Raw genomic sequence first — 22,664 nt, 5'->3', positions numbered from 1 at the left:
AACGTACCTCTCGTGCGAAATTTGAAGCAAGTCAGGGCAAAACTCTAGCTTTTGAGGCCATATAAGTCCAAATCGGCGAAAGCTATATATGTGAGCTATACCTAAATCTGAACCGATTTCAATCAAATTTAGCAAGCATTGGTAGAATGCCAACTCTACTCTCTGTGCAAAATTTCACGAAAATTGGTAGTAAACTTTGGCCTCTGTTGCCATATGAGTCTAAATCGGACGAAAGATATATATGGGAGCTATATCTAAATCTGAACCGATTTGGATAATATTTTGCACGTTTTTCGAGACTCATAAAATATTCGGATGTACGGAATTTGAAGAACATCGGTTGATAAATACGCTAATTATAACCAGATCGGGGATAAATATATATGACAGCTATATCTAAATCTGAACCGATTTTTTCCAAAATCAATAGCGATCGTCTTTGTTTCCCGAAACGACCCTGCGCCAAATTTGAGGACGATCGGACTTAAACTGCGACCTGTACTTTGCGCACAAATATACATGAACAGAGAGACAGCCAGCCAGCCAGGCAGACAGATGGACATCGCTAAATCGACTCAGAATTTAATTCTAAGACGATCGGTATACTAAACGATGGGTCTCAGACTTTTCCTTCTTGGCGTTACATACAAATGCACAAACTTATTATACCCTGTACCACAGTAGTGGTGAATGGTATAAACAACTAAAAGATTACAAACATGTATTAAACTAATGTGGTAAATGCAACATTTGGTATGTAGCCAATCTCCCATCTTCCTCAAATCTATAATCTTTGGTTGCAAGAACTTCGGGAATGGGTTTGATCGAATATTGAATAGTGGCACGATTGTTAGATACCATATACTATCACCATGTTCCAATTTTCAACCGGATCGGGTGAAATTTGTTTCTCTTAGAGGCTCCGCAAGCCAAATCGGGGGATCGGTTTATATAGGGGCTATATATAATTATGGACTGATGTGGACCAATTTTAGCATGGTTGTTAGAGACCATATACCAACACCATGTACCAAATTTCAGCCGGATCGGATGAAATTTACCTCTCTTTGAGGCTCCGCAAGCCAAATCTGGGGATCGGTTTATATGGGGGCTATATATAATTATGGACCAATTGTTGCATAGTTATCACCAATTTTAGCATGGTTGTTAGAGACCATATACTTACACCATGTACCAAATTTCAACCGGATCGGATGAATTTTGCTCCTCCAAGAGACTCCGCAAGCCAAATCTGAGCGCCGGTTTCTATGGGGGTTATACGTAAAAGTGGTCCGATATGCCCCCTCCTATGGTGGACGGTATAAAAATGAGTTGAAGTTTAATTAGGCATACGAAAAAAACTTCTTCGACTACCCAATGCACTCAATGATGGAAAACATACTTCACACTGTACGATAACTCATTTTGCAACGTACGTATTTTAAGAGTTATCGATCATTGTTCCAAAAATCGCAACACTGATGCCATGGAATTTCAGTTGTACCGGGGGAGCCAAGATACCAAGTGGTTTATGCATTACTCGAGCAGAAATTTTGCCAACATATTATCGTCGTTGTGAACATTGCCAATATAAATATAAAAAAATACCCCGCAAATTTACTTAAAAACATAAAATTGAATTCAGTGAATAAATTAACAGCAATCGAAGTGAATTTTGTGTATCCCTTTACATATTTATCCAAATGCTGGTTATAAGAAGAAGTGAACAAATTGAAACGAAAGGAAAGTAAGGAGTCAGTGAGTAGGATACATGTTAAAAAAGATACAAACATCCAGTAGATGCGTACGTTGAATATACAAACACACACACACACACACGTATTTGAAGAACGAACAAAATAAACAATGAGCTTTCGATCCCAAATTAATGAAGGAAAACAAAATTACCTTATCAGAATCTGTGGTTTTTCGCACCGAGCCCATGAAATGTTTATTTCATGGAAATTGTGTATATTTATGAACTGAAAGATGATGAAATAGAACAAAAATTTTTGTCGATATTGCCCTCAAATAAAATGATCACAGCCAAGAACTGTATGGTAGTTATGACCAAAGATTATAAATTGTAGTAAGATAGGAAATTAGCTACTGAGGAGATCGAACCATTTACCAGATTAGTTTAATACTTGAACCAAACGCGTATACGACAAGTATTGACATAGAATTAAAATGCAAATAAAAAGTAATTAACAGGTTGGCTGATAAGTCCCCGGTTTGACACATAGATGGCGTCGCTAATATTAAATGCATATTATTTTTATATAGTACCAACCTTCAAATTCAAAAATTCGTGTCAAAATTTGACGTCTGTAAGTCAATTAGTTTGTGAGATAGAGCGTCTTTTGTGAAGCAACTTTTGTTATTGTGAAAAAAAAATGGAAAACAAGTATATACGGCCGTAAGTTCGGCCAGGCCGAAGCTTATGTACCCTCCATCATGGATTGCGTAAAAACTTCATCTGCCATCCACAATCGAATTACTTAAGTTGCGGTAACGCTTGCCGATGGCAAGGTATCTTAAAACCTCCTAACACCATCTTCTAAATTGTATGTAAGTCCATACGTGGTATATATTAAATCAAAAAAGATCGATCCAATACGTATATAATTCAGTTTGACAAAGTAGACATAAAATTTTGACAAAATTTTCTACAGAAATAAAATTTTAACAAAATTTTCTATAGAAATAAAATTTTCTATAGAAATAAAAATTTTGACAAAATTTTCTATAGAAAGAAAATTTTGATAAAAATTTCTACAGAAATAAAATTTTAACAAAATTTTCTATAGATATAGACTTTTGACAAAATATTCTATAGACATAAAATCTTGGTAGATTATTTTTGGCTCGAGTGGCAACCATGATTATGAACCGAATAAAATCTGAACAAAATTTTCTCTAGAAATAAAATTTTGACAAAATTTTCTATAGAAATAAAATTTTGACAAAATTTTCTATATAAATAAAATTTTGGTAGATTAATTTTGGCTCTAGTGGCAACCATGGTTATGAACCGATATTGACCAATTTTTGAGTGATTGGACCAATTGTTGTATGGTTGTTAGCGACCATATACTAACACCACGTTCCTAATTTGAACCGGATCGGATGAATTTTGCTCCTCCAAGAGGCTCCGGAGGTCAAATCTGGAGAACGTTTTATATGGGGGCTATATATAATTATGGACCGATATAGACCAATTCTGGCACGGTTGTTAAAGATCATATACTAACACCATGTTCAAAATTACAACCGGATTGGGTGAAATTTGATTCTCTTGGAGACTTCGCAAGCCAAATCTGGGGATCGGCTTATATGGGGGCTATATATAATTATGAACCGATGTGGACCAATTTTTGCATGGTTATTAGGGACCATATAACAATACCAAGTACCAAATTTCAGCCGGATCGGATGCAATTTGCTTCTCTTTGGGGCTTCGCAAGCCAAATCTGGAGATCGGTTTATGTGGGGTCCATATATAATTATGGACCGATGTGGACCAATTTTTGCATGGTTATAAGAGACCATATACCAACATCATGTACCAAATTTCAGCCGGATCGGATGAAATTTGCTTCTCTTTGAGGCTCCGCAAGCCAAATCTGGGGATCGGTTTATATGGGGGCTATATATAATTATGGACCGATGTGCACCAATTTTTGCATGATTGTTAGAGACCATCTACCAACACCATGTACCAAATTTCAGCCGGATCGGATGAAATATGCTTCTCTTAGAGGCTCCACAAGCCAAATCTGGGGATCGGTTTATATGGGGGCTATATATAATTATGGACCGATGTGGACCAATTTTTGCACGATTGTTAGAGACCATCTACCAACACCATGTACCAAATTTCAGCCGGATCGGATGAAATATGCTTCTCTTAGAGGCTCCACAAGCCAAATCTGGGGATCGGTTTATATGGGGGCTATATATAATTATGGACCGATGTGGACCAATTTTTGCATGATTGTTAGAGACCATCTACCAACACCATGTACCAAATTTCAGCCGGATCGGATGAAATATGCTTCTCTTAGAGGCTCCACAAGCCAAATCTGGGGATCGGTTTATATAGGGGCTATATATAATTATGGACCGATGTGGACCAATTTTTGCATGGTTGTTAGAGACCATATACTAACTCCATATACCAAATTTCAGCCGGATCGGATGAAATATGCTTCTGTTAGAGGCTCCACAAGCCAAATCTGAGGGTCCCTTTATATGGAGGCTATACGTAAAAGTGGACCGATATGGCCCATTTTCAATACCATCCGACCTACATCGATAACAACTACTTGTGCCAAGTTTCAAGTCGATAGCTTGTTTCGTTCGGAAGTTAGCGTGATTTCAACAGACGGACGGACGGACGGACGGACATGCTTAGATCGACTCAGAATTCACCACGACCCAGAATATATATACTTTATGGGGTCTTAGAGCAATATTTCGATGTGTTACAAACGGAATGACAAAGTTAATATACCCCCATCCTATGATGGAGGGTATAAAAAGGAATTTCGTGTTTTGATAAAATACTGTTTTCTGAAGGGGAAAAATACGGTGGAAGCAAAAACTTGGCTTGATAATGAGTTTCCGGACTCTGCCTCAGGGAAATCAGCAATAATTGATTGGTATGCAAAATTCAAGCGTGGTGAAATGAGCACAGAGGACGGTGAACGCAGTAGACCCACGAAAGAGGTGGGCACCGACGAAAACATCAAAAAATCCACAAAATGATTTTGAATGACCGTAAAATGAAGTTGATCGAGATAGCAGAGGCCTTAAAGATATCAAAGGAACGTTTTGGTCATATCATTCATCAATATTTGGATATGCGGAAGCTCTGTGAAAAAGGGGTGCCGCGCGAGCTCGCATTTGACCAAAAACAACAACGTGTTGATGATTCTGAGCCGTGTTGGAAGCTGTTAACTTGTATATTTCATCCATTGTCACATGTCGACGGAAAAACTCGGGTGTAAGTTTTTCCGTCGACATGTGACAATGGATGAAATATGGCTCCATCACTACACTCCTGAGTCCAATCGAAAGTTGGCTGAGTGGACAGCGACCGGTGAACCGTCTCCGAAGCGTGGCAAAGTAATGGCCTCTGTTTTTTGGGATGCGCATGGAATAATTTTTATCGATTATCTTGAGAAGGGAAAAACCATCAACATTGACTACTATATGGCATTATTGGAGCGTTTGTAGGTCGAAATCGCGTCAAAACGGTCCCATATGAAGAAGAACAAGTATATACAGCAGTAAGTTCGGCCGGGCCGAATCTTAAATACCCATCACCATGAACCTGAGGACACTTCCCGAAGATAAATTTAAAAATTTCACCTATGAGGACTATATCAGATTCTGGATTTATAAGAACCATTTTTGTTTGAGCTTTAGAGGAATCATTAACATCTCTTGTAAGTGTGCAAGAAAATTACAAAATAACGTCTGCATTTGAAATCTTAAATCTGTAGATTTGCACCCGAGAAGTAAAATCTGGAAATTTTACATTGAGTTTCAAGCAATTTGCATGATCAGTGCGCCTTCTACACCCTCAAGAAGTGAAGTCGGTCTATATGGAGGCATTACCAGATGGACCGATAAAAACTTAATCCGATACACGTTTTTGTGAGCCTAAAATACCAGAATATTTACAATTTCAGGCAAATTAGATAAAAACTACGGTTTCTAGAAACCCAAGGAGTTAAATCGGGAGATCGTTCTTATGGGAGCTATACTAAATATGGATCGATACTCACCGTTTTCGGCACACTTCTTTATGGTCCTAAAATACCTCTAGATTTCCAATTTCAGGCAAATTGGATAAAAACTTTGGATACTATAAGCCCAAGACCCCAAATCGGGCGGTCGTTTTATATGGGGACCATACCAAAACATAGATCGATACTCACAATTTTTGGCACACGTATTTGTGGTCCTACAATACCTCTAGATTTCCAATTTCAGGTAAATTGAATAAAAACTGCGGTTTCTATAAGCCCAAGATGTAAAATCGAGAGATCGGTCTATATGGGACAATACCAAAACATGGACCGATGCTCACCATTTTTGGCACACCTCTTTACGGTTCTAAAGTACCTCTCGATATCCAATTTCAGGTAAATTGGATAAAAACTGCGGTTTCTATAAGACCAAGAAGTAAAATCGGGAGATCGGTCTATATGGGGGCTATACCAAAATATGGACCGATACTCACAATTTTTGGCACACGTATTTGTGGTCCTACAATACCTCTTGATTTCCATTTTCAGGTAAATTGAATAAAAACTGCGGTTTCTATAAGCCCAAGAAGTAAAATCGGGAGATCGGTCTATATGGGGGCTATACCAAAATATGGACCGATACTCACAATTTTTGGCACACGTATTTGTGGTCCTACAATACCTCTAGATTTCCAATTTCAGGTAAATTGAATAAAAACTGCGGTTTCTATAAGCCCAAGAAGTAAAATCGAGAGATCGGTCTATATGGGACAATACCAAAACATGGACCGATGCTCACCATTTTTGGCACACCTCTTTACGGTTCTAAAGTACCTTCGATATCCAATTTCAGGTAAATTGGATAAAAACTGCGGTTTCTATAAGACCAAGAAGTAAAATCGGGAGATCGGTCTATATGGGGGCTATACCAAAATATGGACCGATACTCACAATTTTTGGCACACGTATTTGTGGTCCTACAATACCTCTAGATTTCCAATTTCAGGTAAATTGAATAAAAACTGCGATTTCTATAAGCCCAAGAAGTAAAATCGGGAGATCGGTCTATATGGGGGCTATACCAAACCATGAACCGATACACACCATTTTTGGCACACCTCTTTATGGTCATAAAGTACCTCTAGATTTAAAATTTCAGGCAAATTGGATAAAAACTACGATTTCTATAAGCCCAAGACCCCAAATCGGGAGGTCGGTTTATATGGGGACTATATCAAAACCTGGACCGATATAGCCCATCTTCGAACTTGACCTGCCTGCAGACAAAAGACGAGTTTGTGCACAATTTCAGCACGATTGCTTCATTATTGAAGACTGTAGCGTGATTACAACAGACAGACAGCCAGACAGACGGACATCGTTATATCGTCTTAGAATTTCTCCCTGATCAAGAATATATATACTTTATATAGTCGGAAATCGATATTTCGATGTGTTATAAACGGAATGACAAACTTTTTATACCCCCGTCACCATTCTATGGTGGTGGGTATAAAAATAATTGAAACAAGTATATACAGCAGTAAGTTCGGCCGGGCCGAATCTTAAATACCCACCACCATGAACCAAATATTAGGGTTTCCTTTGAAATTTCAGGAGGGCTTGAGGACTTGAGGACACTTCCCGAAGATAAATTTAAAGATTTCATCCATGAGGACTATATCAGATTCTGGATTTATAAGAACCATTTTTGTTTGAGTTTTAGAGGAACCATTAACATCTCTTTAAGTGTGCAAGAAAATTATAAAATAACGTCTTGATTTGAAATCTTAAATCTGTAGAAGTAAAATCTGGAAATTTTACATTGAGTTTCAAGCAATTTTCATAATCAGTGCGCCTTCTACACCCTCAAGAAGTGAAGTCGGTCTATATGGAGGCATTACCAAATGGACCTTTAAAAACCTAATCCGATACAAGTTTTTGTGAGCCTAAAATACCAGAATATTTACAATTTCAGGCAAATAGGATAAAAACTTCGGATTCTAGAAGCCCAAGAAGTAAAATCGGAAAATCGGTCTATATGGGGGCTATACCAAAATATGGACCGATCCTCACCATTTTCGGCACACTTCTTTATGGTCCTAAAATACCTCTAGATTTCCAATTTCAGACAAATTGGATAAAAAATAAGGTTTCTATAAGCCCAAGACCCCAAATCGGGAGGTCGTTTTATATGGGGAACATACCAAAACATGGACCGATACTCACAATTTTTGGCACACGTATTTGTGGTCCTACAATACCTCTAGATTTCCAATTTCCGGTAAATTGAATAAAAACTGCGATTTCTATAAGCCAAAGAAGTAAAATCGGGAGATGGGTCTTTATGGGGGCTATACCAAAATATGGACCGATACTCACAATTTTTGGCACACGTATTTGTGGTCCTACAATACCTCTAGATTTCCATTTTCAGGTAAATTGAATAAAAACTGCGGTTTCTATAAGCCCAAGAAGTAAAATCGGGAGATCGGTCTATATGGGGGCTATACCAAAATATGGACCGATACTCACAATTTTTGGCACACGTATTTGTGGTCCTACAATACCTCTAGATTTCCAATTTCCGGTAAATTGAATAAAAACTGCGATTTCTATAAGCCAAAGAAGTAAAATCGGGAGATGGGTCTATATGGGGGCTATACCAAAATATGGACCAATACTCACAATTTTCGGCACACGTATTTGTGGTCCGACAATACCTCTAGATTTCCAATTTCAGGTAAATTGAATAAAAACTGCGGTTTCTATAAGCCCAAGAAGTAAAATCGGGAGATCGGTCTATATGGGGGCTATGCCAAAACGTGGACCGATACTCACCATTTTTGGCACACCTTTACGGTCACAAAATACCTCCAGATTTCAAATTTCAGGCAAATTTGATAAAAACTACGGTTTCTATAAGCCCAAGACCCCAAATCGGGAGGTCGGTTTATATGGGGACTATATCAAAACCTGGACCGATACAGCCCATCTTCGAACTTGACCTGCCTGCAGACAAAAGACGAGTTTGTGCAAAATTTCAGCACGATTGCTTCATTATTGAAGACTGTAGCGTGATTACAACAGACAGACAGACAGACAGACAGACAGACAGACAGACAGACGGACAGACGGACATCGTTATATCGTCTTAGAATTTCTCCCTGATCAAGAATATATATACTTTATATAGTCGGAAATCGATATTTCGATGCGTTACAAACGGAATGACAAACTTATTATACCCCCGTCACCATTCTATGGTGGTGGGTATAAAAATAGTTTATACAGACACAATTTTGCCAAAATTTTCTATAGCAATACATGGACGAAAAAGACTATTTTTCACATGTTTGGATGTAAAAATTATATGTTTGGAACTCAAATTTTTTAACACAAAATTTTTAAGTGCAAGCATATAATGTTCATAAACTAGCATAACATGTTTGTGACATAAACATATGTTAGTATGTTAGAACCTATTTTGTTTGGGACATAAAATGTTTGTAAATATAATATGCTTAGATTAATTTAGCCTATAAACATATATGATTTTAGAAAGAGAGACCTAGAGAGTATGCTGGAAGTAAAATAATGGAAGTACTCAATTGACGCCTTAAAAATACATCCACACAAAGAAAATTTCATTAAATTTTTTTCTACCAGTGTATGTGAAACATAATATGTTTGAACAATACAAACAATATTTTGTTTGGACCAATCCTGAAAATATATATACTTGAAGTGGGGTATTTGTTACAGAAGCGATTTTTTTTTGAGGGTGTAGAAATTTAACATGATTTTCTACAGAATAACATTTTGACAAAATTTCCTATAGAAATAAAATGTTGATAAAATTTCCTATAGAAATAAAATTTTAATAAAATTTTCTATAACAATAAAATTTGACAACATTTTCTATATTAATAAAATGCTAACAAAATATTCTGTATTAATAAAATTTTGACAAAATTTCCTATAGAAATAAAATGTTGACAAAGTTTTTTATAAAAATAAAATTTTGACAAAATTTTTTATGAACATAAAATGTTGACAAAATTTTCTAAAGAAATGAGATTTTAATCAGATTTTCTATAAAAGATTTAAATTTTGACAAACTTTTCTATAGAAATAAAATTTTGACAAAATTATCTATAAAAAAAAATATGGCAAAATTTTCTATAGAAATTAAATTATGACAAAATATTGTATAGAAATTAAATTATGACAAAATATTGTATAGAAATTACATTTTGATAAAATTTTCTATAGAAATAAAATTTTCACAAAATGTTCTATAGAAATTAAATTTTAAGAAATTTTTTTTATAGAACTAAAATTAAGATTGGTAGTTCAATTGCATATAAGATTGTGGTTTTTGATTAGTTGATACTTTATATTTTCATATAGTATTGTAATATACGTTAGAGTAGTTCATTGTAATTCGCTAAATCGGTCTTTCAAAGGCTTTGAATTGCTTAAATAAATGAAAATAAATAAAATGTTGAAAATGTTTTTATAGAAATAAACTTTAAACAAAATTTTCTCTAGAAATAAAATTTTGACAAAAATTTTTTATAGACATAAAATTTTGACAAAATTTTCAATGGAAATAAAATTTTGACAAAATTTTCTATAGAAATAAAATTTTAACAAAATTTTCCATAGAAATAAAATTTTGACCAAATTTTTAATAGAAATAAAATTTTAACCAAATTTTCTATAGTAATAAAATGTTGACCAAATTTTTTATAGAAATAAAACTTTAACCAAATTTTCTAGAGAAATAAAATTTTGACCAAATTTTTTATAGAAATAAAATTTTGACCAAATTTTCTATAGTAATAAAATTTTGACCAAATTTTTTATAGAAATAAAATTTTAACCAAATTTTCTAGAGAAATAAAATTGTAACAAAATTTTCTATAGAAATAAAATTTTGACACAATAAGATTTTTATACCCTCCACCATAGGATGGGGGTATATTAACTTTGTCATTCCGTTTGTAACACATCGAAATATTGCTCTAAGACCCCATAAAGTATATATATTCTGGGTCGTGGTGAAATTCTGAGTCGATCTCAGCGTTACCGTTGTGCCACTTTAGTGGCAAATTTGCCACTTTTCTTGGGCGGTGCCACTTTTGCGCCACTTTTTGTTTGTGCCACTAAATGTGATACTTTTTACGATTTTGTGCCACTTTTCCAATAATTCGTGCCACTTTTTCAAAAGTTTAAATATTATGGGTAGTTATCACCATAGATGTGTTATTAAGAAAATTTAATATTGTGCATCAACAGCCTTCGCTCATTAGTTCTTATTACGAGAACAGTTACGATTCAACTTATTTGGTAAACCGTACTTTGAATATGCCAAATTTATTGTGGCATGAAATATCAGGATGAATATGAAAATGTTTAAGGTTTGTATTACGACCGCCTTTGAGACAGATTGTTCCAATTCTACTATATTCCTCAAAATGAATGCTGGAGCAGTGGACAGTATTGAAGCATGACCTCATTAGAGAAAAATTGGAAGAAAAGTGTCCTAAGAAATTGGAGAAAGTATATGTTAAAGATCCAAAATGCACTTTCAAATACCAAAGATTTATCTTAAATTTTTAGTTTATATTATCAAAAGTATGAATACAGTTAACAAAACATTCCAAAGCGAATCCTCCTAAACGTGAGTACTATGTTCGGTTTTCGAGTTGAAAATCACTTTATTTTCGCAATTACTTTTCCTGAAATAATCAAAATTATAAATGATTGAGTTATTGAGTTATTTTATCTGCTTTATATTGAACTGGTTTAGTAAAGTAACCGCGAAAATTTCAACTCGAAAATCGAACATAGTGCTTACCTTAAATTGTTTATTAATTATATTTAACAAAAATATTTTATTACAAATATACATAAATTTTGTAAGAAAGTTTGTAAAAACGTGATTTAGCAGATATCGACTATAAAAATTCTTTGTATATTAAAAACATTAAAACAATATAGATAGGTCACAAAACGACATCACAATCCGAAAGTTGTGGACAAATTTTACAATAAATTGACATAAATGACAAAAAACTGAAGAAAAGGGGGTACCGCATTACTTAAAAACCAATGATGATATAAATTATTTTGATATCGTAAATAAATTTAAAGATATAATTGAAAGGCCTGATTATTTTATAGACGCTTAAAAAATAATTTTAAATAGGATTTGTTCACCAATTTGTATGAATTCGCAAAATATATTTTAACTTGACCTCATAGCAGTATTTATTTCTTAAGTTTTTTTTTGTATAAGTTAATAAAAAGAATGTGCCACTTTTTGTGCCACTTTTCAAAAATAATTGTGCCCCTTTTTTCGACGTTTGCCACTTTTTGTGCCACTTTTTGAAAATTTCCAACGGTAACGCTGGTCGATCTAAGCATGTCCGTCCGTCTGTCCGGCTGTCCGTCCGTCTGTGGAAATCACGCTAACTTCCGAACGAAACTAGCTATCGACTTGAAACTTGGCACAAGTAGTTGTTATTGATGTAGGTCGGATGGTATTGAAAATGGGCCATATCGGCCCACGTTTACGTATAGCCCCCATATAAACCGATCCCCAAAGTTGGCTTGCGGAGCCTTCCGGAGCAGCAAAATTTATCCGATCCGGTTGAAATTTGGTACGTGGTCTAAGTATACGGTCTCTAACAACCATGCAAAAATTGGTCCATATCGGTCCATAATTATATATAGCCCCTATATAAACCGATCCCCAGATTTGACCTCCGGAGCCTCTTGGAGGGGCAAAATTCATCCGATCCGGTTGAAATTTGGTACCTGATGTTAGTATACGGTCTCTAACAACCATGCAAAAATTGGTCCATATCGGTCCATAAATATATATAGCTCCCATATAAACCGATCCCCAGATTTGACCTCCGGAGCCTCTTGGAGGAGCAAACTTCATCCTACCCGATTGAAATGTGGTACGTAGTGTTAGTATATGGTCTCTAACAACCATGCAAAAACTGGTCCATATCGGTCCATAATTATATATAGCTCCCATATAAACCGATCCCCAGATTTGACCTCCGGAGCCTCTTGGAGGGGCAAAATTCATCCGATCCGTTTGAAATTGGGTACCTGATGTTAGTATACGGTCTCTAACAAGCATGCAAAAATTGGTCCATATCGGTCCATAATTACATATAGCTCCCATATAAACCGATGCCCAGATTTGAACTCTGGAGCCTCTTGGATGAGCAAAATTCATCCGATCCAATTGAAATTTAGTACGTGGTGTTAGTATATGGTCTCTAACAACCATGCAAAAATTGGTCCATATCGGTCGATAATTATATATAGCTCCCATATAAACCGATCCCCAGATTTGACCTCCGGAGCCTCTTGGAGGAGCAAAAGTCATCCGATGCGGTTGAAATTTGGTACATTTCGTTAGTATATGGCCTCTAACAGCCATGTAAAAATTGTAAAATTTTATTACTATAGAAAGTTTTGTCAAAATTTCATTTCTATAGAAAGTTTTGTAAAAAGTTTATTTCTATAGCAATGTTTGTCAACATTTTATTTCCATAGAAAATTTTGTCAAAATTTTATTTCTATAGAAAATTTTGTAAAAAATTTATTTCTGTAGAAAATTTTGTCAACATTTTACTTCCACAGAAAATTTTGTCAACATTTTATTTCTATAGACAATTTTGTCAACATTTTATTTCTATAGAACATTTTGTCAACATTTTATTTCTATAGAAAATTTTGTCAACATTTTATTTCTATAGAAAATTTTGTCAAAATTTTATTGCTATAGAAAATTTTGTCAACATTTTACTTCCACAGAGAATTTTGTCAACATTTTATTTCTATAGAAAATTTTGTCAAGTTTTTATTTCTATAGAAAATTTTTTCAAAATTTTATTTCTATAGAAAATTTTGTCAAACTGAATTATATACGTATCGGCCTTTTTTTTTTGTTTAATATATACCCCTTGTGGACTAACTTACAATTTAGAAGACAGTGTTAAAAAGTTTTACGATACCTTGCCATCGGCAAGCCTTTAGTAGAAGTTCCTACGCAATCCATGGTGGAGGGTACATAAGATTCGGCCTGGCCGAACTTACGGCCGTATATACTTGTATTGTTAAAAATTTCTCCAAATGTTGGTAGATTATTGTTGCCTCGAGTGGCAAACGTGAAAGCCACAGTTGTGCAGCGTGTAATAGTTTTGTTGACCGTTTTAAGGCCATAATTCGTGCCAATGGTAGCCAAATGGAACAAATCTAAACTGAGTCTAAAATATGATATTATTTCCGACAGTGGCATTTAAACAATAAAATGGCAAACAATAAAGCATTAAATTTTTGTTTTTAATTTCTTGACTATAAATTAATTTATTAGTTTTTCATATTTATTATTTATTGGCGGCCATAGCTATAGCGAAAATGAATTTGTGGAGGTTTTGGAACTACGCTGTATATGCTTTCACATTTACCCAAGTCAAAGGCATGGAATTCTCCAAATGTAATTTTGAAGACACAGTTGATCTATCCTATGCTGAACGATACTTAAATGGTTCATACCTCTATGAAAACAATATAATTATACCGGCAAATCGTGTATCTGTTTATGATTATGAGGAAATTTTCAATGGACAACGATTGGAACAGGAGCCTCATATTCGGGGTTGCTTATGTGATACGAGGAATTGTTTGAAATTTTGCTGTAATCCTGACAATGAATATTTGAAACCCAATAGCAGATATTGTGAAAAAATGGATTGGGATTTTAGTTATGATTCCAAAGTTCCAATTTTACTTAACAACAAGACCGTTGTATTGAGGGCAAATTTTGAGGTATATTTCATAAAGATACAAAGTATAGTCTGTGAAAATACTGAAATGCTTCAACCTATTTCCGGTCAATGGTTTTTAACTGAAAATGGCATACTCATGTTACCCGATAGTGGTCAACTATTGACCAAACGAGATTATTGCCTAATGCCATTTCAAGGAATGCACGATGATGGCTGGACATTAAAAGCTTTGACATGTAATTCTACAAATGAGCAGATATGGTCTAATACGACAACAGTTGCTTTTAATCCAAATAAAGATGGTCACTTCGCTATTGGTATCATATCGACGCCCTTCATCATTTTAACTATCCTCATGCATATTATACGACCGGAGCATAGCAATCTCAGAGGTAAATGTGTCATTCGTTGTCTAACATCAATGGCTTTGGGTAATACAATTTTGGCAACTACATCCTTTAGCGGTACTAACTATTCGCCATTACTGTGTCAATCTATGGGTAAGTATATATATAATTTTTTCTATTGATCTCAAAGACTTTTGGTTTCGTTTGAAGGTTAAACGTAAAATACAGGGCTGTGGAGTCGAGCCAATTTTGCTCGACTCCAGCATTTTTCATCAGCCTCGACTCCGACTCCGGAGTCGACTCCGGATAATATAACTAAATCTCATTTTAATACCACTAATTTGTAATTCTATTGTGGGGGGTACCGTAAATGGATCGATATAAATAATAGTATTTATTTATGTGTGCAAAAAGATCTTAATTCCACATTTGATGCAAATTGATCTATATATTTCAAATTTAAGGCAATGTCGGTCCTATGTTTAATAAATAAAATAATCATATAAATACCCATAACAATAAGAGCAGATACCACCAGTCTTCAGTATATGTATTTATAGACAAGTAAATATAGTTCAAAGTTGGACGGGGCTCATTGTATTATACCCTTCAACACATTGTGGACAAAAATTATTGATACCATCTCAAATCCTTTAAATTTGTTTCGAGCTATATAAAGGTTTATATTCACATATGTTTGAATATGAATCTAAACCGTGTAGACAAAATTGTATACACTTCTACAAAATCTACGAGTATGTACTTAAAATGTAAATCTAACATTATAGGACGAAACACAATTTTAGTAAAAAAACAAGTAAGGAAAGTCTAAAGTCGGGCGGGGCCGACTATATTATACCCTGCACCACTTTGTAGATCTAAATTTTCGATACCATATCACATCCGTCAAATATGTTGGGAGATATATATAAAGGTGTGTCCCAAATACATACATTTAAATATCACGAGATCTGAACAGAATTTGATAGACTTCTAAAAAATCTATAGACTGAAAATGAGTGTAAATCGGACGAACGATATATATGGGAGCTATATCTAAATCTGAACCGATTTCAAACAAATTTAGCACGCATAGCTACAATGCTAATTCTACTTCCTGTGCAAAATTTCAATTAAATCGGAGTGAACGATTGGCCACTGTGGTCATATGAGTGTAAATCGGGCGAAAGCTATATATGGGAGCTATCTAAATCTGAACCGATGTCAATAAAATTTGGCACACTTGACTACACTACTCATTGTATCCCTAGTGCAAAATTTCAACCAAATTGGGGTAAAACTCTGGCTTCTGGGACCGTATTAGTCCATGTCGGGCGAAAGATATATATGGGAGCTATATCAAAATCTGAACCGATATGGTTCTATTCTGACCCAAAGTAGGAACATGTGTCAAATTTGAAGGCGATTGGACTTAGATTGCGACCTAGACTTTGATCACAAAAATGTGTTCACAGACAGACGGACGGACGGACAGAAGAACATGGTTATATCGACTCAGGGACCCACCCTGAGCATTATTACCAAAGACACCATGTGTCTATCTCATCTCCTTCTGGGTGTTACAAACATATGCACTAACTTATAATACCCTGTTCCACAGTGTGGCGCAGGGTATAAAAAATTATGCAAAGATAATAAACTTTCTTTTAATAAACAATTGTATTAGTTTAAAGATATTTATACCCTGCTCCACACTGTGGAACAGGTTAGTACAACTAGAGGTCTGCACAATTCCATTTGTAAATGCAGAGTACACGTGTACTTGCTAAATGAGTACATATATTTGAGAGAGTCGCAAAACAATTGGTACACATTTTAATGAACACCAAAAGCCACGAGTAACTTCTTGTTGCTACTCTGATGTCTTTACTACCAACAAACACATATTCCTCTTTCTCTCTTATTGAAGTGTACTCAGAGTGATTACGTCGAGTATGTTGCGAGGACAAAACTTCATAGAGTACCAGTGCTGCCGCTACTACTTCAATCGAAGTATTTTGCTTCATTTTCACAAAATTTACTTCGTCACTCCTTCTTTCAAAAATCTGCTTCACTTTTTGTTCTGCTTCAAATTTTTAAATTTTTCCCCATATTACCTAATTGTTTTTCCTATTCCTTTAATTACGATGAACATAGCGGTTTTAATCATTGAATTATTAACCGATGTGGACCAATTTTTGCATAGTTGGTTCTCTTAGAGGCTCCGCAAGCCAAATCGGGGGATCAGTTAATATGGGGGCTATATATAATTATGGACCGATGTGGACCAATTTTTGCATGGTTGTTAGAGATCATATGCTGAAGCCATGTACCAAATTTCAGCTGGATCGGATGAAATTTGCTTCTCTTAGAGTCCCCGCAAGCCAAATTTGGGGGTCCGTTTATATGGGAGCTATACGTAAAAGTGGACCGATATAGCCCATTTGCAATACCATCCGACCTACATCAATAACAACTACTTGTGCCAAGTTTCAAGTCGATAGCTTCTTTCGTTCGGAAGTTAGCGTTTTTCAACAGACGGACGGACATGCTCAGGTCGACTCAGAATATCACCACGACCCAGAATATATGTACTTTATGGGGTCTTAGAGCAATATTTCGATGTGTTACAAACGGAATGACAAAGTTAATATACCCCCCATCCTATGGTGGAGGGTATAATAAAATTAATTCTATTGTTTGTTTTCAAAAATGTATGCTACTTCAATTGTATTCAATCTACTCCACTTTTTTCCAAAATCTACTTCACTCAATTTGTCACTAGCGGCAGCACTGTAGAGTACTCCATGTACCACGTGCAGTTTCAGAAATACAAGAAAACAGTTACTCTCCATAATATATGTTTTCGGATTGATATAAAGAACGGCAAACGTTAAGGTAAGTGTGTGTCATACATAAATATATGAAATATGTGACATACATACATATCTATGATTAATAGAAATGGAAAGTTTTGCTTCGCACATAACTGAGCAATACTTGTGGTACCACGTGAAGTGAAGAGAATCCATGTTGTACTTTTTCTCAAGTACTCACATTTTTATTGCTCCTTTTTTTCGGAACACATATTGTTTCGGATAAGTACTTGGTGGTATTTGACAAGCAAGTGTTCTCTTCAATTCACTACTTGCGCTCTGAGAGAAAGACAGTGTATGTACTATATTCGACAGCGAATTGCATACATGTAGTGAAAAGTTATTCGATGCAGACCTCTATTTGCAACACCCAGAAGGAGACGAGATAGACATGGTGTCTTTGGCAAAAATGCTCAGGGTGGGCTCTTGAGTCGATTTAGCGATGTCCGTCTGTCCGTGAACACATTTTTGTAATCAAAGTCTATGTCGCAATTTTAGTCCAATCGACTTCAAATTTGGCACAAGTATGTGTTTTGGCTCAGAATAGATCCCTATTGATTTTGGAAGAAATCGGTTCAGATTTAGATATAGCTCCCATATATATATTTCGCCCGATATGGACTTATATGGCCCCAGAAGCCAGAGTTTTACCCTAATTTGCTTAAAATTTTGCACAAGAAGAACAATTAGTACTATAGTCAAGTGTGCCGAATTTTATTGAAATCGGTTCAGATTTAGATATAGCTCCCATATATACCTTTCGCCCGTTATGGACTAATACGGTCCCAGAAGCCAGAGTTTTACACCAATTTGGTTGAAATTTTGCACAGGGAGTAGAATTTGCATTGTAGCTATGCCAGCCAAATTTGGTTGAAATCGGTTCAGATTTAGATATAGCTCCCATATATAGCTTTCGCCCGATTTACACTCATATGACCACAGAGGCTAATTTTTTGCTCCGATTTAGTTGAAATTTTGCACAGGGAGTAGAATTAGCATTGTAGCTATGCGTGCCAAATTTGTTTGAAATCCGTTCAGATTTAGATATATCTTCCATATATAGCTTTCGCCCGATTTACATTCATATGACCACAGAGGCCAATTTTTAACTCCGATTTAGTTGAAATTTTGCACAGGGAGTAGAATTAGCATTGTTGCTATGCGTGCCAAATTTGGTTGAAATCGGTTCAGATTTAGATATAGCTTCCATATATATGTTTTTCTGATTTCGACAAAAATGGTCAAAATACCAACATTTTCCTTGTAAAATCGCCACTGCTTAGTCGAAAAGTTGTAAAAATGACTCTAATTTTCCTAAACTTCTAATACATATATATCGAGCGATAAATCATAAATAAACTTTTTCGAAGTTTCCTTAAAATTGCTTCAGATTTAAACGTTTCCCATAATTTTTTACTAACATTGTGTTCCACCCTAGTGCATTAGCCGACTTAAATTTTGAGTCTATAGATTTTGTAGAAGTCTATCAAATTCTTCCAGATCGAGTGATATTTTAATGTATGTATTTGGGACAAACCTTTATATATAGCCCCCAACACATTTGACGGATGTGATATGGTATCGAAGATTTAGATCTACAAAGTGGTGCAGGGTATAATATAGTCGGCACCGCCCGACTTTAGACTTTCCTTACTTGTTTTTCTTAATATTGTGTAAATTGTGTACCACATAAAATTCACATTGCATTATCTTTCATATTAGGTCGATATTTTTTGTTTACTGTACTTTCTATAAAATTCAAATTAGAACCCATGTCATTTATCGAATTTTCATTATTTGTTTGAGATATATTAACAAAGCTCAGTGTACATTTATTGTTATCATTACTAAGATGTCGTTGATATTTTTCAGGACTTATCGCCCATTTATTGCTGGAATGCAGTTTTATTTGGCTTACCCTCATAAGTTATGACATATGGCGAACCTCCAAAACATTTATAGCCATATTCAATGAAAGGAGACGTCTGCTCAATTATTCAGAATATGGATGGGGCATTCCAGTGGTTATAACAACGATTTTAGTATTTTTCATCGTAAAGGATGCACCCCATCAAATTCAACCGCATATGGATGAGGATTATTGTTGGTGGCCATGTAAGATACAATTTGTGATTTGTTTTGTCTATTTGGTTAATCTTGCTTGTGGTCAATATATTTTTATACCCTCCACCATAGAATAGGGGGTATATTAACTTTATAATTCCGTTTGTAACACATCGAAATATTGGTCTAAGACCCCACAAAGTATATATTCTGGGTCGTGGTGAAATTCTGAGTCGATCTAAGCATGTCCGTCTGTTGAAATCACGCTAACTTCCGCGCGAAACAAGCTATCGACTTGAAACTTGGCACAAGTAGTTGTTATTGATGTAGGTCAGATGGTATTGCAAATGGGCCATATGGATCCACTTTTACGTATAGCCTCCATATAAAGGGACCCTCAGATTTGGTGTGCGGAGCCCCTAACAGAAGCATATTTCATCCGATCCGGCTGTACATGGTTTTGGTATATGGTCACTAACAACCATGCTAAAATTGGTCCACATCGGTCCATAATTATATATAGCCCCCATATAAACCGATCGCCAGATTTGGCTTGCGGAGGTTCAAAGAGAAACAAATTTCATCCAATCCGGCTGAAAGTTGGTACATAGTTTTGGTATATGGTCTCTAACAACCATGCAAAAATTGGTCCACATCGGTCCATAATTATATATAGCTCCCATATAAACCGATCCCCAGATTTGGCTTGCGGAGCCTCAAAGAGAAGCATATTTCATCCGATCCTGCTGAAATTTGGTACATGGTATTGTTATATGGTCTCTAACAACCATGCTAAAATTGGTCCACATCGGTCCATAATTGTATTTAGCCCCCATATAAAGCGATCCCCAGATTTGGCTTGTGGAGGCTCAAAGAGAAACAAATTTCATCCGATCAGGCTGAAATTTAGTGCATGATGTTGGTATATGGTCTCTAACAACCATGCAAAAATTGGTCCACATCGGTCCATAATTATATATAGCCCCCATATAAACCGATCCCCAGATTTTGGTTGCGGAGCCTCAAAGAGAAGCAAATTTCACCCGATCCGGTTCAAATGTGGAACGTAGTGTTAGTATATGGCCGCTAAGAACCATTGCAAAATTGCTCTATCGTTATATATAGCCGATCCCCAATCCCCTCGAGCCAAAAATAATCTACCAAAATTTTATTTCTTTAGAAAATTTTGTCAAAATTTTATTTCTATAGAAAATTTTGTCAAAATTTTATTTCTAAAGGGTGATACGGTCAAAATTTGGTCAATATAAACTTGACGTATTTCTTTCAATTTTGCATTTAAATTGATTTTGGAATTCACTCTTCAGTTGTAAAAATGCCGTCCAAGCAAGAAGAGCAGCGTATCAAAATTTTGCTCGCGCATCGCGAAAATCCGAGCTACTCGCACGCAAAGCTGGCAAAATCGCTAAAAGTTGCCAAATCAACCGTTACAAATGTAATTAAAGTGTTTGGGGATCGTTTGTCGACAGCCAGGAAGTCTGGATCGGGGGGAAATCGAAAACCGGAAGCCGCTGAGACGACAAAGAGAGTTGCCGGTAGTTTCAAGCGAAACCCTAACCTCTCTCTCTCCGAGATGCCGCAAATAAACTGGGTGTATCGTCTACAACCGTGCATCGAGCCAAAAAACGAGCCGGACTATCGACAAGAAGGTAGTGACTCCAAATCGCGATGACAAACAAAATACGACGGTCAAAGCGCGATCCCGGAGGCTGTACACGACGATGCTGACGAAGTTTGACTGCGTGGTAATGGACGACGAAACCTACGTCAAAGCCGACTACAAGCAGCTTCCGGGACAGGAGTTTTATACGGCAAAAGGAAGGGGAAAGGTAGCAGATATTTTCAAGCACATAAAACTGTCAAAGTTCGCAAAGAAATATCTGGTTTGGCAAGCCATCTGTACCTGCCCAGCAAAAACTCTCATTACCCGGTAATCTTGTAGGTAAGCCTATTTAAAAATTAATAACCACTTATTAATTGGCATCGCTTCGGATTACATTTACATACGCATGTCCTAGGAGGAAAGTACTTCTCCCCAGGCATACTTTCGGCCATAAAATAAGTAGTGCATTTAAGCATATAATCGCCTAATATGTAATGACTTATTCGTAGATACACCAAAGCTTGCAAAATAGCCACTTATTGTCTCAGGCAACCAAATCTCGAAAATATTGATTTCTATCGCCGATTACAATGGATCAAAATATGGCGAGTGGTGCTGTAATAGGAGAACTACTTGAATAGAAATAGAATATTGTATAAATAAACAAAAAATCTAATAAATAATCTAAATAAGATTACACTCAAATTAATTTCACACTTAAAATAGAAATAAATGTAGGTTGTTTAAGGGAGTTGGATTCGTGAATTACGTTATAATATATCCAATAACCAATTCACATAAGGTTCGAAATCTACCAAAAATGGATTTTAAGTCTCTTTTTTATAAGGCAAATGGCATTTGAAATTTAGTTTAAGCGCATTTTGGAAGTGTAATGTCAATGAGGTATAAGAAAGCATTTATTTAAAACATAATGTGATAATGCCATTAAACACAATTATTATGAAATATTTGTGATAAAAAATTCTTAACGGCAAAATTTTCAGAATTGCCTTTACATTACATATTCTTTTTGATTTTTTATGTAAGTGCTTGATTATGTCAATAATTATATTAACTACAACTGCCTAAAAATTTGAGAATAACAATTCGAAAATTACCGAGAAGTATTTATTTTTGTCATTACAAGTTGGTCATTATAACTCGCCGCAATGTAA

At 35.4% G+C, this 22,664-nt stretch overlaps 1 protein-coding gene across 1 annotated transcript in view; it reads left to right on the top strand.

Annotated features, from left to right (window-relative positions):
• The first annotated feature begins 1,509 nt into the window (after positions 1-1,509).
• LOC142235975 (uncharacterized) overlaps positions 1,510-22,664 on the top strand; it is a 123,165-nt gene continuing 102,010 nt past the window's right edge. The window contains exons 1-3 of the mRNA XM_075307226.1: positions 1,510-1,804; positions 14,200-15,081; positions 19,677-19,919. Coding sequence (XP_075163341.1) covers positions 1,801-1,804; positions 14,200-15,081; positions 19,677-19,919 — 1,129 coding nt within the window. The 5' untranslated portion in view covers positions 1,510-1,800. The remainder of the gene's footprint in view (positions 1,805-14,199; positions 15,082-19,676; positions 19,920-22,664) is intronic.

Source organism: Haematobia irritans, chromosome 4, assembly GCF_050003625.1.
Source record: "Haematobia irritans isolate KBUSLIRL chromosome 4, ASM5000362v1, whole genome shotgun sequence".
Classification (NCBI taxonomy): domain Eukaryota; kingdom Metazoa; phylum Arthropoda; class Insecta; order Diptera; family Muscidae; genus Haematobia; species Haematobia irritans.
This window is presented reverse-complemented; position numbering and strand designations above follow the sequence as displayed.